Genomic DNA, 15,566 nt, shown 5'->3' with positions numbered 1-15,566 from the left:
ACATCACCTTGGCAAGTAATGCTGTAAACCCCACATAGGCAGTTACTCTCTTAAGGACATTCATGTATGTCCTAAAAACTTTGACTGTATTATGTGGGGATTTTAGATTCACAGAATGCATAGCCTTTCAATGCTGACTCCCTGAAGACCACAATGACTGTCTGGTTATTAAGGAAATGGAATAAACAACCTCCAAAACCATTAGGTCACTTGCACTGAGTTTTGAACTGGGTGGCTGGCAACAGTCTGTTTTGATCTCTAGGAGCTTGGGCAGCAACTGCATAGCAAACCTCCCTTTATTATGTACTTAACCACTGTCTAATTGAGGAAGTGCAAATACTTTCAATTTGTTTTGTAGAAGGAGCTGTCACTAGCATTGAACTTTAGACATTGAAATTTATCAGTAAACCACAGAATCATTTGATAGAAAAATAACATGATGAATAATTTAATGTCTTACCAACTTATTCAGAGTATCATTCTATCAAAATAAACATACAACTCTGACTTTATAGATTTTAAAAAGTAACTGTTCCATTGTTTCAAGAGGTCAGAGGAAAAAGCCCTTCTCTCTTAGTCCTCCCCAGAAAGCTGGGCAATTTTTCTAAACCTCATCTCACCACTGAGCATTTGAATGTGACTGACCTGAATGAGTCCCTTGGCAGTCACATATACTGGCCAAAATGACCATCACAGGAGGTCTCTGTGGCACCTGGGAGCCAAAAGGCAAGAGGAGCCAGAAACACACTGTCTCCTACCCGCCCTTAGAGGAAAACACAAGAGAACCAGGGAGAAAAAGATAGTCAGAAGATGCCTTTAAAATTCTAAAAGTGGTTATTGGAACAAATGGAATACAGTACATGTGACTTGTAGGGAAAATGCTAAATAACTCTTCTGAAAACAACACAAAAATGCAGTATAAAGAAGCCAGTAACTGTTTAACTGGATCCTCTTTCATTCTCAATTTTTTCTATCCTTTCCTGGAAGTCAGCTCTGATGGATGAAGCAGCTACTGCTTCCTCTTACTATTCTCCAGCACTGTTACTTCTTTTTCTTTCTTTTTAAACTTTCAGCTGGTGGTTGATATCTACATATCCCTCTGATTCCTACACAGCACAGAAGACATGCCGGAACTGGGCAGGGGTTTTGGAGGAAGGGGTTGCTGAGTTCCCTCCTAGCTTTGTGACCAATGTGCTGTGTGACCTTAAGCAAGTGAGTTTTCCTTTCTAAGGCTCAGTTTCTTTACAAATTGAAAGAGATGGGAGAGGATTACTAGTATTTTAACATTCTATTATCCTGTGTGGTAGGCTGAACAGTGGCTCTCAGGATGGCCACAGGCTAATCCCTGGAACCTGCAGATATGTTACCTTACAAGGTAAAAGGGATTTTGCAAATGTGATTAAGTGAAGGATCTTAAGATGGGGAGATGGTCCTGGATTATATGGCAGAGCTCTAAATGTAATCACAAGAGTTCTTGTAAGAGCAAGGCAGGAGGAACAGCATCAATATGAGATGTGACATCAAAGTAAGGGATCAAGAGAGAATTGAGGAAGGGGCTATGGACAATGAAATGCAAGCAGCCCAGTAGAAGCTGAAAAAAGCCAGAAGACAAGAGTCTCTCCCGGAACCTCCAGGAGGAACTTGTCCTACTGACACTTTGACTTCAGCCCAGGAAGTCTGATTTTGGACTTCTGACTTAAACAGAAATTTAAGATAACAAAATTTGTGTTTTAAGATACTGTTTGTGGTAATTTGTTACAACAGTATAGGAAACTAACACACTTGTTCAATACAGTCTAGAGAGGTGGTTCTCAAAATGTGGTGCTCAGACTACTTGGATCAGAATCTCCCGGGCTACTTTTTTTTTCTTTAAAAAATTTTTTTTTGGCCATGGCACATGGGATCATAGTTCCTTGACCAGGGATTGAACCCATGTCCCTTGCGCTGGAAGGTGGAGTCTTAACCACTGGGTCACCAGGGAAGGCCCTGGACTACTTTTTAAAAATGCAGATTCCCTGACATACCACCCCCACCACCCCAGCCAACAATGCAGAGCTACTGAGAACACCTGTGGGTGGGAACAGGAACATGCATTTTTACAAGCTTTCCAGATGGTTTTATGAATAGGAAAGTTTGGAAATGCTGGATTCATATCTGTGTTTCCCTGGTTTTATTTTAATTAGGTTTTTCTATATTTAAAGCCTATGCTGTCATTTTGAATTCAGACTCTGGTTTCTTTTTACATTCTTATAAATAAATTTTTAAAAACTTAATTTGGGGGACTTTCTTGGTGGTCCAGTGGCTGACTTCAAACGCCCAATGCAGGGTTCCATCCCTGGTCAGGGAACTAGATTCAGCATGCCTCAACTAAAGATCCTGCATGCCACAACAAAGACCCTGCATGTGGCAGCAAAGATCCCTTGCAGTAATGCAACTACAACCTGCTGCAGCCAAATAGATACTAAAAAAAATTTGGTTATTCACCCATAATAATGGATTATTCACCCATTTTATCTTGGGTCATTCACCCAAGATAAAATTCACCCATATTTTCTTCGTAAATTTTATACCTTTGATTTTTTTCAATCAAGAACATGGCCCAAAAAAGAAGAGCTGATAAGAATATAAGAGTGAGTTATTATACTCCCTGTCTGCTTTTTGTGTATTAATAATTAAAAACAAAAAAATAGACAAAAGCCAGATAAAATAAAAGTAGGAGCATGCAAATGGATAGCAAACTATTTGATATGACTAATCTTTGTGGTAGTATATTACAAGAAGCAAACTTCCATTCAAATTTCATTTCCACATTCATTTACTCAGTAGATTAAGGCTTAGCCCTCCCATATCATTATCAGGAAAATAATGTAAAGAATCTGCCTGCAATGTGGGAGACCTGGGTTCGATCCCTGGGTTGGGAAGATCCCCTGAAGGCAAAGGCTACCCACTCCAGTATTCTGGCCTAGAGAATTCCATGGACTGCACAGTCCATGGGGTTGCAAAGAGTCGGACATGACTGAGTGACTTTTCACTTTGGGGCACAGATGGGGCAAAGCCTCCAATAGGAGAGCTCCTCATGCCCTCAGGCCTGACCACCATAAATTGTCCTCATTAGCTGGTTTGGGATACTCAGTAGTTCCAGAACACTAAGAGGCATTAAGAGGCAGAGGACAAAAAATCGGGGACATAGAAAAACAGTATGGAGGGCATTTACAAAAGATTAAAAAGGAAAAGAAAGTGTGAAAATAGAAGAGAACAAAGAGAATGAAGGGTGAACAGATTGGCTAGGGGAGGAAAAAGAGTAACCTGAGTCACATTCACAAAGGTATAACTTGCAAGGTTTCTTATGATGTAGGACATTATTGTTCATCTTTAATCCTAGTTTTCAAAACCAAAAATATTAGCCTTACTTTTCAGTATTCACTTGGCCAAATGTATAAACAAGAGGGGTCATAACTAGTATGCATTACTGACCTTATTATGAAATAGAATTCTACAGATAACATTTTATCTATTTTGAGCTTTTGATTATTTAGTTAAATGCTCTGTTCTGTGCACTGGATAAATTTGAATTTCAGTGGTATTTGATTTCATTTATCTCTGTATGATAGAATGGACTACTGTTCCTGATAACAGGATTAGACACCCATAGCTTGCTTGTGATTTCATCCTGTCTCCCAATGGAGTAGATAGAGACCCTTTCTCCCCTCAGTGACCCTGAGTTTGGCCCTATGACTTTCCGTGGCCAATGGAATGTTAGTGGACATGATACAAGCCCAGGTTTCATAAGCGTTTACATAATTGGGTTTGGCTTTTGTACTTGACATTTGCCAGGTGAAAGCTTCCCCTGAAAAACCGCTGGAGCCAGTAAGAGAGGCTGTGGAGAGACCTGAACTCAACCTAAACTTTAGTGGGAAATAAATACTTGGATTGTAAGCCACAGAATTTTAGGGCCATTTGTTAGGCAGCTTTATTGCAGCAGAAATCTGATTGGTATACCTTATGGTAATGATTTTTCCTTTATTACATAGCTAACTATACACTGCTGTTTTAGCTACACACTGCTAAAATTGAGAGAAGCCTCTATTCATCCTGCCTTGGAGGTCTCTAATAAAAAATGAACTCTAGTTCTTTCTAACGTATTCAGTTACAGAAGTCTTTACCTACCTTGGAAGACCAAATTCAAACTGTTACCTGAAACAAACAAATATCCACACTCAATTCATTTATCTTTCTGACTTTTAAATCTCCAAACAACCTCCAAGGCCTAATTGAGTGTTTATTTGAAAGTGCACCTGTTGGTTTTGGGCGGGAGGTGGGTAAGAGTGTGACACTATACCTGGAGGTTTTGCATGCTCTGCATTCTTAGCCTCTTCCAAGGCTCCAGACCTTTCTTTCTTAGCAATACCCTTTCATAGTGTTCTTTGGCTATTGCTTCCAGCTGCTGGTTCCTCTTAATTCTCTTCTGCTTCTCTAGTTCTTTCTGGGAAAAAAAAAAGAAAAAAAGTAAAAATGCCAAGGAGGAACCAAAATGGTGAGATAGGAGGCTACTAAACTTCCTTCCTCCCTTGGATGCATTGAATGTATAGCTACATATGGAGCAGTTCCCTCTGAAAGAAATCCAGAAACTAGCTGTGTGACTTTTCCACATCAAGCAAATGAGAAAATACCCACACTGACACATCAACAATACTGACAGGAAAGACTGGGACACAGTCTCACCATAAACTCCATCCCTGGCTCAGTGCCATATAATCAGGATCCACAGGGATTCCTCAGCGTCTCCATGAAGAATGAAGGGTCTGGACTGCACATCTAGCATCCTGATTTTAAAGATAACCATTCAAGCAAGGGATGGGCCTCCAAAACACCTAGCTCTGAAAGCCAATTAAGGCTTGTGTCCATGAGACACACAAGACTATACAAACAAAGAAACAGGTCTTAATGGATATGAGGTACTCACTATGGCTATGCTCCTACGATCAGTTCTGAGAAATCAGGCAAAAAAAGCCTATCACCCAGTCTTTCCCTGAAAGGAATGTGACTGCATATTTTACAAGCTGCTGCTTGAGGGTTCAGATTCTAATTTAGCTTGCATCTAGGAGCTGGCTGAAATCCTTCCTAAAGGCTGAGAGAGCCTTTAGGTAGTTCCTCTGCTTTCTCCCTCTGGCTCATTCCAAAGGTAAAACCAGATTGCTAGCATCTCTCTGAAGGGAGCTTATATACATGTTGGCTTATACACATGTTTTACACACTAACTTCAGTTATTGTCACCTGAGAGGGATGGGCCCCTGGGCTTGTGATAGAATCACAAGTCCCACAGGACTATGGCAAACAAGCAGGTTTTAAATAGGCACAAAAGAACTCCAGCCCCATTGCCTTGGCCACCCAGCCCCAGGGCTATATACCTGGGCTCAGTGAAAGGGTGCAGGAAAGACACACATCTCCCAGTTTCTCCCTGGAAGGGGCTTAACTATATATATACTTAACTATACTATACTTAACTTATACTATATATATATACTTAACTATATATATATATACACTCAGCACAGGTGCTGCTTGAGGGTACAGCTTTTAATCTGTGTGCATCAAGTTACTGACTGAAATCCTTTCTTTGGGGACACTGATAGGTCTTGACACATGCTCAAACAGGCAGAGCTACTGAAGACAAAGACAGTGGCTTTGACAATCACAAAGGTTTGAGAGACAACCAGGAATCTGGGCCAGGCTGACTGATGAGTTCATCTTCTTGGGACCATTCTGTCAAGACTAGGAGAGATGACTGTTTAATGCACAGAAACCCACACAGAGAGTCAAGAAAAATAAAGAAACAGAGAACTATGTTCCAAACAAAAGAGCAAGATAAACTTCCAGAAACCAATCTTAATGAAATGGAGGTAAGTGATTTACCCAATAGTGAAGTCACTCAGTCATGTCCGACTCTTTGCGATCCCATGGACTGTTGCCTACCAGGCTCCTCCATCCATTGGATTTTCCAGGCAAGAATACTAGAGTGGCTTGCCATTTCCTTCTCTAGGAGATCTTCCCGACCCAGGGATTGAACCCAGGTCTCCCGCATTGTAGGCAGACGCTTTACCATCTGAACCATTATGGAAGCCCAGTTTACCCAAAAGTGTTTTCAAAATAATGGTGATAAGGATGCTAACTGACGTCAGGAGAGCAATGCACAAAGTGAGGATTTCAACAGAGATAGAAAATATTTAAAAGTACCAAACATAAATCACACAGCTGAAGAATACAATAATTAAACTAAAAAATTCAACAAAGGAGTTCAACTAGACTAGAAAACTGAAGGAAAAAAGATTCAGCCAGCTTACAGACAGAACAGTGGAATTCATCCAATCAGAGAAACAAAAAGAAAAAATAATAAGAAAAAGTGAAAATAGCTTAAGGGACTAATGGGCTATCATCAAAGGGAGAATATATATATTATAGGAGTCCCAGAAAGAGAAAAGGGCACAAAGCTTATTTGGAGAAATACTGGCTGAAAACTTCCCTAACCTTGATGAAACAGATATACAGGTTCAGGAAGCCCAAAAAGTATCAAATAAGATGAACCTAAAGAGACACACACAAAGACACTTTAAATTGTCCAAAATTAAAGACAAAGAATCTTAAAAACACTAGAGAAAAGTAACTTATATATAGTACAAAACCATCAGTGGATTTTTCAGCAGAAACCTTGCAGGCCAGAGAAGTGGGATGTTATATTCAAGTGATGAAAGAAAAAATTGCCAATTAAGAATATTCTACCCAGGAACAGTGTTCTCTAATCAGTAATATGAAAATACATTAAAGTATAAACCTACTAATAAAGGTAAATATATTGTTAAATTCAGAATACTCAGTATTGTAATGGTGATTCACTTAAAACTCTAGTACAAGATAAAATAATTAAAAACAACTAAATAATTTGATACATAATATAAAAAGATGTAAATTGTGACAGTAACACAAATATGGTGGCAGAAGTGTAAAAATGTAGAGTTTTTCTATGCATTCAAAGTTATCAGCTTAAAATAGACTGTTATGACTACAAAATGTTTTATATAAGCCTTATGGTAACCACAAAGCATAAACTTAGAGTAAATATACAAAATATAAATCACAGCACAATACATATAATCAAAAGAATTCAAGAGAGGAAGAAAGGGAAAAAAAAGAAAGTACAAAAAAGCTAGAAAATAATTAACAAAATGGCAAAATAGCAAGCCAACACCTATTAATAATTACTTTAAATGCACATAGATTAAATCCTTCATTCAAAAAACACAGAGTAGCTGAATGGACAAGACCTGACTATATGCTTTCAATGAGAGGCTCACTCCAGCTTTAAGGACACACACAGACTGAAAGTGATGGGATGGAGAAGATATTCTATGCAAACAGGTAGTTTGGATTTAACAATATATTTACCTGTATTAGTAGGTCATAAAAGAAATCAAAAGGAAAATTAAATAAAGAATCTGATAAAATGAAAATGGAAACACAACATACCTGAACTTACGGGATGCAGCAAAAGCAGTTCTACTAGGTAAGTTTAAAGTCTTACATTAAGAAAAAAGATCTCAAATAAACAACCTGACTATACACCTCAAGGAACTAGAAGAACAAACTAAGCCCAAAGTTAGTGGTAGGAAGAAAATAAAGATTAAAACAGAAATAAATGAAATAGAGACTAGAAAGATGATTTAAAAGATCACAGAAGCTAAGAACTGTTAAAAAAAACAAACAAAACCCCCCAGACAAACCATTAGGTAGACTAAGGGAAAAAAAGACAAAGTCAGAAATGAAAGACATTACTACAGAAAACTGAGAAATACTAAGAATAATAAAAAGCTACTATAAACAATTAAATGCCAACAAGTTAGATAACATAAGAAGAAATGGATAGATTCCTAGAAACATGCAACCTACTATGACTGAATCATAAAGAATTAGAAAACTGAACAGACTAATTACTGGTAGAGAGACTGAATCAGTAATCAAAAATCTTGGATTTGACACCAAAAGCAAAGTCAACAAAAGCCAAAATAAATAAGCAGGACTACATCAAACTAAAAAGCTTCTGTACAGGAAGGGAAACCAACAACAAAATGAAAACACAACCTATGGAATGGGAGAAAATATTTGCAACCACATATCCAGTAAAGGGTTAATATCCAAAATATATAAGGAACTCCTATAACTCAAAAGCAAAAAAGAAAAAAAAAACACAACAAAAAACTCATTTGAAAAAATGGGTAAAGGATCTGAACAGACTATTTTCCAAAGAAGACACACCCAAGTGGCCAACAGGTATGTGTAAAAGTGCTCAATATCACTAATCATCAGGGGTATACAAATCAAAACCACAATAAGCTATCACCTCACACCTGTTAGGATGGCAATTAACAAAAAGACAAGGGATAACAAATGCTAGTGAGGATGTGGAAAAAAGGGAACCCTTGTACACTGTGGAGGAATGTAAACTAGTACAGCCACTAAGGAAAACAGTATGGAGGTTCCTCAATAAATTACAAATGAACTACCATATTACCCAGCAATCCTACTTCTGAGTATATATCCAATGGGAAACAAAATCACTACCTCAAAGATATATGTGTAGTCCTGTATTTATTGAAGCATTATTCACAATAGCCAAGGAATGGAAACAAAGTAGGTATCCAGTGACACATGATAAAAAAATTTACTATTGATACTCACAATGGAATATTACTCAGACTTAAAAAAGAAGGAAATACTATCATTACTGACAATATTGATAAATTCTGAGGGCATTATGCTCAGTAAAATAAGCAGGACTGAGACAAACACTGAGTGGTATCACTTATGTGTGGCATCTTAAAAAAAAAAAGTTGAACTTACAGAAACAGAGAGAGAAATGCCAGTGCTTTTTGAGGTAGGAGAAATAGGCAAGGCCCAGAAAAAGGGTACAAATTTTCAGTTACAAGATGAATAAGGTCTGAGAACCTAATGTGTAACAAGGTAACTATAGTTGATAATATTCTCACAATTTTGAAATTTACTAAGTGAGAAGAATGTAAGTGTTCTTACACACATGCACAATAAATATGTAAGGTGATGGACATATTAATTAACCCAGTGGGAATCCCATATTGTATGTACATTTTAGTAACTTACAATTTTGTCAATTATACCTCAATAAAACTGAACAAAAAGTAAAGATGCAATGACCTGAAAACACATGAATTTCATTTCAACAAATCACTAATTACTTTAATTTGAATATGTAACCACCAAATAGCATGTTAATCATGGTAACAGAACTCTGGAGCATTAAAAAAAAAAGGAAGCAACTCTGCCAAGAAGGGGAGAAAAAGTTCCTCATGAGTCCTACAGGAATCAGAGCTATGCATATCCTTTGAATTATTCAGGATTGTTCACAGAAATGATTTACATCTCACCAAGTTACTAGAAAGTAAAACATTCAGTTAAGAGAGAAATCACTATTTCCTCCTTATTATTATGGAAAACAGCAATATAGCCCCTTCATTTAGATCATGGGGTAGAAATTTATATATGAATAACTTCAAATTTAAAGATACTCCATTAAAAGTACAGTGGCGGCTGTTATGAAAGTCACAGGAGTAAAAGCAAAGACTTCACACTTTCTTCACAGTAGTCAGTTTCAGCAGTAAAAACTAAAAAAAACTCTTAATTTAAGCTTCTTTGTCTTCATTTCCTACAATTTCACTTCAAGAAAATGGTTGTAGTGAATTGGCTGATTCTGACAAACTACTTAATAGTCTTGAGTCTTCTCTGAGGGGGAAAAAAAAGAGAGAAGGCACTGGAACATTTCTAATATGGGAGAGATATTTGCTCTGATCTTCCAAGCCAAACTACTTGTATCTGTACACATTTCTCACCGAAAAGGAAATGTCCATATTCTCCAAAGAATTAAGCCAAAATTACCCTCATAATCTTTATTACAGACACTTTATATATTGAATTGAATGGACAGAAACAAAAATTATTTTAAGAATCTTCTTATGACCAACAAGGGCTTCCCTGATAGCTCAATTGGTAAAGAATCTGCCTGCAATGCAGGAGACTCGGGTTTGATTCCTGGGTTGGGAAGATCCCCTGGAGAAGGAAATGGCAACCCACTCCAGTATTGCTGCCTGGAGAATCCCATGGACAAAGGAGCCTGGTGGGCTAACAGTCCATGGGGTCACAAGAATCAAACATGACTTAGTGACTAAAGCACCACCAAGACCAACAAGAGAGAGCCAAGAGTTAAGCGGGGAGGAAAACAAAAGGTGGCCATTTTCACATCCACTGAAATGTCCCTCTAGCATCAAGGCAGCAGTTGCAAATTGCAGACAGGTATCTAACACAGTCTCTGGAGAAGCCCTTGGCCTTGGCTAATCCTATGCATATGCACACCAGTTATCTTCAGTTATAATACAACTCTATGGCTGGTGTTGTAGGATCTTAAGCAAAGCCATTTTCAGGTGGTTTGTGGGGGGAAATGGCCTATTTAACTAATTAACTAATTTTTATTGGAGTATTGTTGATTTACAATGTTGTGTTAGTTTCAGGTGTACAGCAAAGTGAATCAGTTATACATATACATATATTCACGCTTTTTAAGATTCTCTTCCCATACTGGCCATTACAGAGTATCAAGTAAAGTTCTCTGTGCTACACAGCAGGTCCTTATTAGTTATCTATTTTACATTATAGTAGTGTGTATATGTCAGTCCCAATCTCCTAACTTATCCCTTTCCCCAAATTCCTAATTTATTTATCCCACTCACCTTTCCTCTTTGGTAACTGTAAGTTTGTTTTCTATTTCTGAAACTCTATTTCGTAGATAAGTTCATTTGTACCCTTTTCTTAGATTCCACATATAAGCAATATCATATGATATTTATCTTTCTGTGTCTAACTTACTTTACTCAATATGACAAACTCTAGGTCCACCTATGTTGCTATAAATGGCATTATTTTGTTCTTTTATTTTACGACTGAGTTATATTCCACACCATATATGTACCACATCTTGTTTATCTAGTTCTCTGTTGATGGACATTTCGGTTGCTTCCATTATTGTAAATTATTGTAAATTTATTGTAAATAGTGCTGATTTTTGTAAATAGTGCTACAATGATCACTGGGCTGTATATATCTTTTCCAACTAGGGTTTTCAACTTTTTTGGATAAATACCCAGGAGTGGGATTGCTGGATCATACAGTAGCTCTATTTTTAGTTTTAAGGAACTTCCACACTGTTCTCCATAGTGACTGCACCAATTTACATTCCCACCAACATTGTAGGAGGGTTCCCTTTTCTCCACACTGTCTCCAGCATTTATTTGTTTGTAAATTAAAAAAAAATTCCACTTTTCCATGGAAAAGTAGAAAAACGTTGAATAAACCAGAGATCTTCTTGAGCCAAAATTCTGTTTTCATATATAGCAATTTAGATGTGTATTTCCTGCCTTGATTAAGGATTCCTCAATACAGTTGATTGTGTTTTACTATTATTACTATATTTTCCACTTACTTGTATATAAAATGTCCATAATGCCTGCATCTAAGATTTACTGGGAGGATAACATGAAACGAAAGTGTCTGCCTTGAGATGACGCTTATACTGGGGGGGGCGGGGGGCGCGGCGGAGGGTGATCTATGCACCTAAGGTTTTACAGAGCATACTTCACTCAGGCTAAAAAGGAACACAAAATCAGGGTATCTTTCTGATTTAAATTACTCAACAAACAACATGAAACAAATGAGTCATTTGTTTCATGTTGTTTGTTGGGTATCCTCTTTGCACAAGATTGCAAAGAGTCAGGCACAATTGTAAGCATGCTTGCATACACACACACACAAATGAAAACTGAGTGTTAGTTACTGAGTCATTTCCAACTCTTTGTGACGCCGTGGACTGTACCCCGCCAGGGTCCTCTATCCATGGAATTCTCCAGGCATGAATACTGGAGTAGGTTGCCATTCCCTTCTCCAGGGGATCTTCCTGACCCAGGGATCAAACCTGGATTTCCCACATAAGCAAGCAGATTCATTACTGTCTGAACCACCGAGGAAGCACATATATGTATGTATGTATATATACATATATATATATATTTCCATCACTACTGCTTTGAAAGAAAGACAAGGAATTACAGCAAGGTTAAGAAGAATAACAGAGTGCCTGATGAACTTTTGACACCATTCTCACACCTTGCCTTCGATCCTTTATAAGTCACCCTTTCATTGTGCTCTGGGACGTATTCCCACTTAGGCACTCCTGTAATTTATGGTCTTTGCTCTACTGTATCATGATTTTTTATCTCACTACTAGACCATTCCCATAAATATGCAAATATGTACTGGTACCGCCCATCTTTTAACAAAATAACACAAAAAAGACCAATCACCAACAGAAAACAAAAGTTCTTCTTTGACCCCATGTGACCTCTACCACATGCATGGTCTCTATTGCCTCACCACCTATTCTTTCGTCAACTTCCTGAAATGGGGCTCCCTTCCCAGCAGTCCACTAAAAGCACTCTTGTCTATGTCATGAGCAATCTCCATGTTGCCAAATAAAAGTTTGTCTGTCCTCTTTTTAACTGCACCCAGCAGCATTTAGCCCAGTTAACTACCATCACTTTCTTCTAGAAATACTTTTTTTCTCTCAGCTTTTCAATAAACAATTCTCTTGCTATTCTTTCTACCTCACTAGCTCATCCTCTTGAGTAGTTATTCATATACTCTCAGACATGATCCTGGATTTTTGCATTTCTTCTCTCTCCACATAATATCCCAAGTTGATTTCATTCATGTCTAGAGCATTAAAACACTGACATGTTTTTGATGGCCAGATTCCTTACTGTAATCTTGATATCCAAGCTTACATATTCAAGTGCCTATATAATGTTTTCATTTCGATGTCTAGTAGGTGTCTCATATTTAACCTGCCCCTTGTGGACCTTCGGGCTTCCCGGTGGCTCAGATGGTAAAGAATCTGCCTGCAATGCAGGAGACCTGGGTTTGATCCCTGGGTTGGGAATATCCCTGGGGAAGGGAATGGCAACCCACTCCGGTATTCCTTCCTGGAGAATTCCAAGGACAGAGGAGCCTGGCAGGCTACAGTCCATGGGATCACAAAAATTCGGACATGACTGAGCGACTAACACTTTGGACCTCCCAGAGGCCGCCTTAGAACAAGACTCAGTTTCCCCCTCAGTCAGTCTCTCCCATTAGGAAGCTTCCATAAGCCTCCTATCCTTCTCCATCAGAGAGCAGATAGACTGAAAACCACAATCACAGTAAACTAATCATCTGATCACATGGACCACAGCCTGGTCTAACTCAATGAAACTATCAGCCATGCCATGTAGGGCCACCCGATATGGACAGATCATGGTGGAGAGTTCTGACAAAACGTGGTCCACTGGAGAAGGGAATGGCAAACCACTTCAGTATTCTTGCCGTGAGTGAAGAAGGAATTCATAGGGCCTGGACTCCATCTTAGGCCTGTTCATGCTGATCATGCTCGGTCATCTCTCCAATGGACTCTGAACTCTGTGTTTAGTGTCTATGGAAACGACAACAGAAGGATAAGACCCCCCTCTGGACTGGGGAATCTTGAAGATGGTATCCAGGTTACTCATCGCCTAAGAGAACACATACACTAATCACCCCTTCCTCCAGACAGGCCATAAATTTCTCTGTACCTGTCGGAGTGTAACCTCGTGCTTATTGATTATTGGCTAATTGTTTAACTGTCTGAGCACACAGCACGTGAGTGATGGGGTTATTGGGATTGTATTTACCCTTCCTTAGTTTATGTAAGTCTCAAGGAATTTAGGGTGGTGGGTTTGGACATGTACACACGGGGTATAAAAAATTTTCACAAATGCTGGTCGGGGTCCTTGGCTAAGAGGAGACTTTGCCTTGGGCCCGCCGGTGTAATAAACTGCACTCCACTATCTGCATTGTCCTTCTGAGTGAGTTTGTTTCCCAGAATGTGTGGCTACAACATGAGAACCCTATGAACAGTATGAAAAGGCAAAAAGATAGGACACTGAAAGATGAACTCCCCAGGTTGGTAGGTGCCCAATATGCTACTGGAGATCAGTGGAGAAATAACTTCAGAAAGAATGAAGAGACAGAGCCAAAGCAAAAACAACACCCAGTTGTGGATGTGACTGATGATGGAAGTAAAGTCTGATGCTCTAAAGAGCAATACTGCAAAGGAACCTGAAATGTTAGGTCCATGAATCAAGGCAAAGTGGAAGTGGTCATACGGGAGATGGCAAGAGTGAACATAGACATTTTGGGAATCTGCAAACAAAAATGGACTGGAATGGGTGAATTTAACTCATATGGCCACTATATCTACTACTGTGGGCAAGAATCCCTTAGAAGAAATGGAGTAGCCATCATAGTCAACAAAAGAGTCTCAAAAGCAGTACTTAGATGCAATCTCAAAAACGACAAAATGATCTCTGTTCGTTTCTAAGGCAAACCCTACACATCACAGTAATCCAAGTCTATGCCCCAACCAGTAACGCTGAAGAAGCTGAACAGTTCTGTGAAGACCTACAAGACCTTCTAGAACTAACACCCAGAACACATGTCCTTTTCATCTTAGAGGACTAGAATGCAAAAATAGGAAGTCAAGAAATAACTGGAGTAATGGGCAAATTTGGCCTTGGAGTACAGAATGAAGCAGGGCAAAGGCTAACAGAGTTTTGCCAAGAGAACGCACTGTCATAGCAAACACCCTCTTCCAACAACACAAGAGGAGACTCTACAAATGGACATCACCAGATGATCAATACTGAAATCAGACAGATTATATTCTTTGCAGCCAAAGATGAAGAAGCTCTACACAGTAAGAAAAAACAAGACTGGGAGCTGACTGTGGCTCAGATCATGAACTCCTTATTGCCAAATTCAGATTTAAATTCAAGAAAGTAGGGAAAACCACTAGACCATTCAAATATGACCTAAATCAAATCCCTTATGATTATACAGTGGAAGTGACAGACAGATTCAAGGGATTAGATCTGTTAGACAGAGTGCCTGAAGAACTATGGATGGAGGTTCGTGACATTGTACAAGAGACAGGGATCAAGACCATCCCCATGGAAAAGAAATGCAAAAAGGCAAAATGGTTGTCTGAGGCCTTACAAATAGCTGTGAAAAGAAGAGAAGTGAAAGGCAAAGGAGAAAGGCAAAGATATACCATTTGAATGCAGAGTTCCAGAGAATAGCAAGGAGAGATAAAAAAGCCTCCCTCAGTGATCAATGCAAAGAAATAGAGAAAAACAATAGGATGGGAAAGACTAGAGATCTCTTCAAGAAAATTAGAAACACAAAGGGAACATTTCATGCAAAGATGGGTACAATAAAGGACAGAAATGGTATGAACCTAACAGAAGCAGAAGATATTAAGAAGAGGTGGCAGGAATACACAGAAGAACTATACAAAAAAGATCTTCACAACACAGGTAATCACAATGGTGTGATCACTCACCTAGAGCCAGACATCCTGGAAT

General features: G+C 38.6%; 1 protein-coding gene across 5 annotated transcripts in view; it reads right to left on the bottom strand.

Annotated features, from left to right (window-relative positions):
- The window catches only part of CCDC191 (coiled-coil domain containing 191), a 92,105-nt gene that overhangs the window by 14,213 nt on the left and 62,326 nt on the right, over nucleotides 1–15,566 (bottom strand). For all 5 annotated transcript variants that reach the window (XM_061167168.1, XM_061167169.1, XM_061167171.1 and 2 more), the window contains one exon: nucleotides 4,340–4,483. In XM_061167168.1, the coding sequence (XP_061023151.1) occupies nucleotides 4,340–4,483 (144 nt within the window). The remainder of the gene's footprint in view (nucleotides 1–4,339; nucleotides 4,484–15,566) is intronic.

The sequence above is a fragment of the Dama dama genome, chromosome 19, assembly GCF_033118175.1.
Source record: "Dama dama isolate Ldn47 chromosome 19, ASM3311817v1, whole genome shotgun sequence".
Taxonomy (NCBI): Eukaryota; Metazoa; Chordata; class Mammalia; order Artiodactyla; family Cervidae; genus Dama; species Dama dama.
This window is presented reverse-complemented; position numbering and strand designations above follow the sequence as displayed.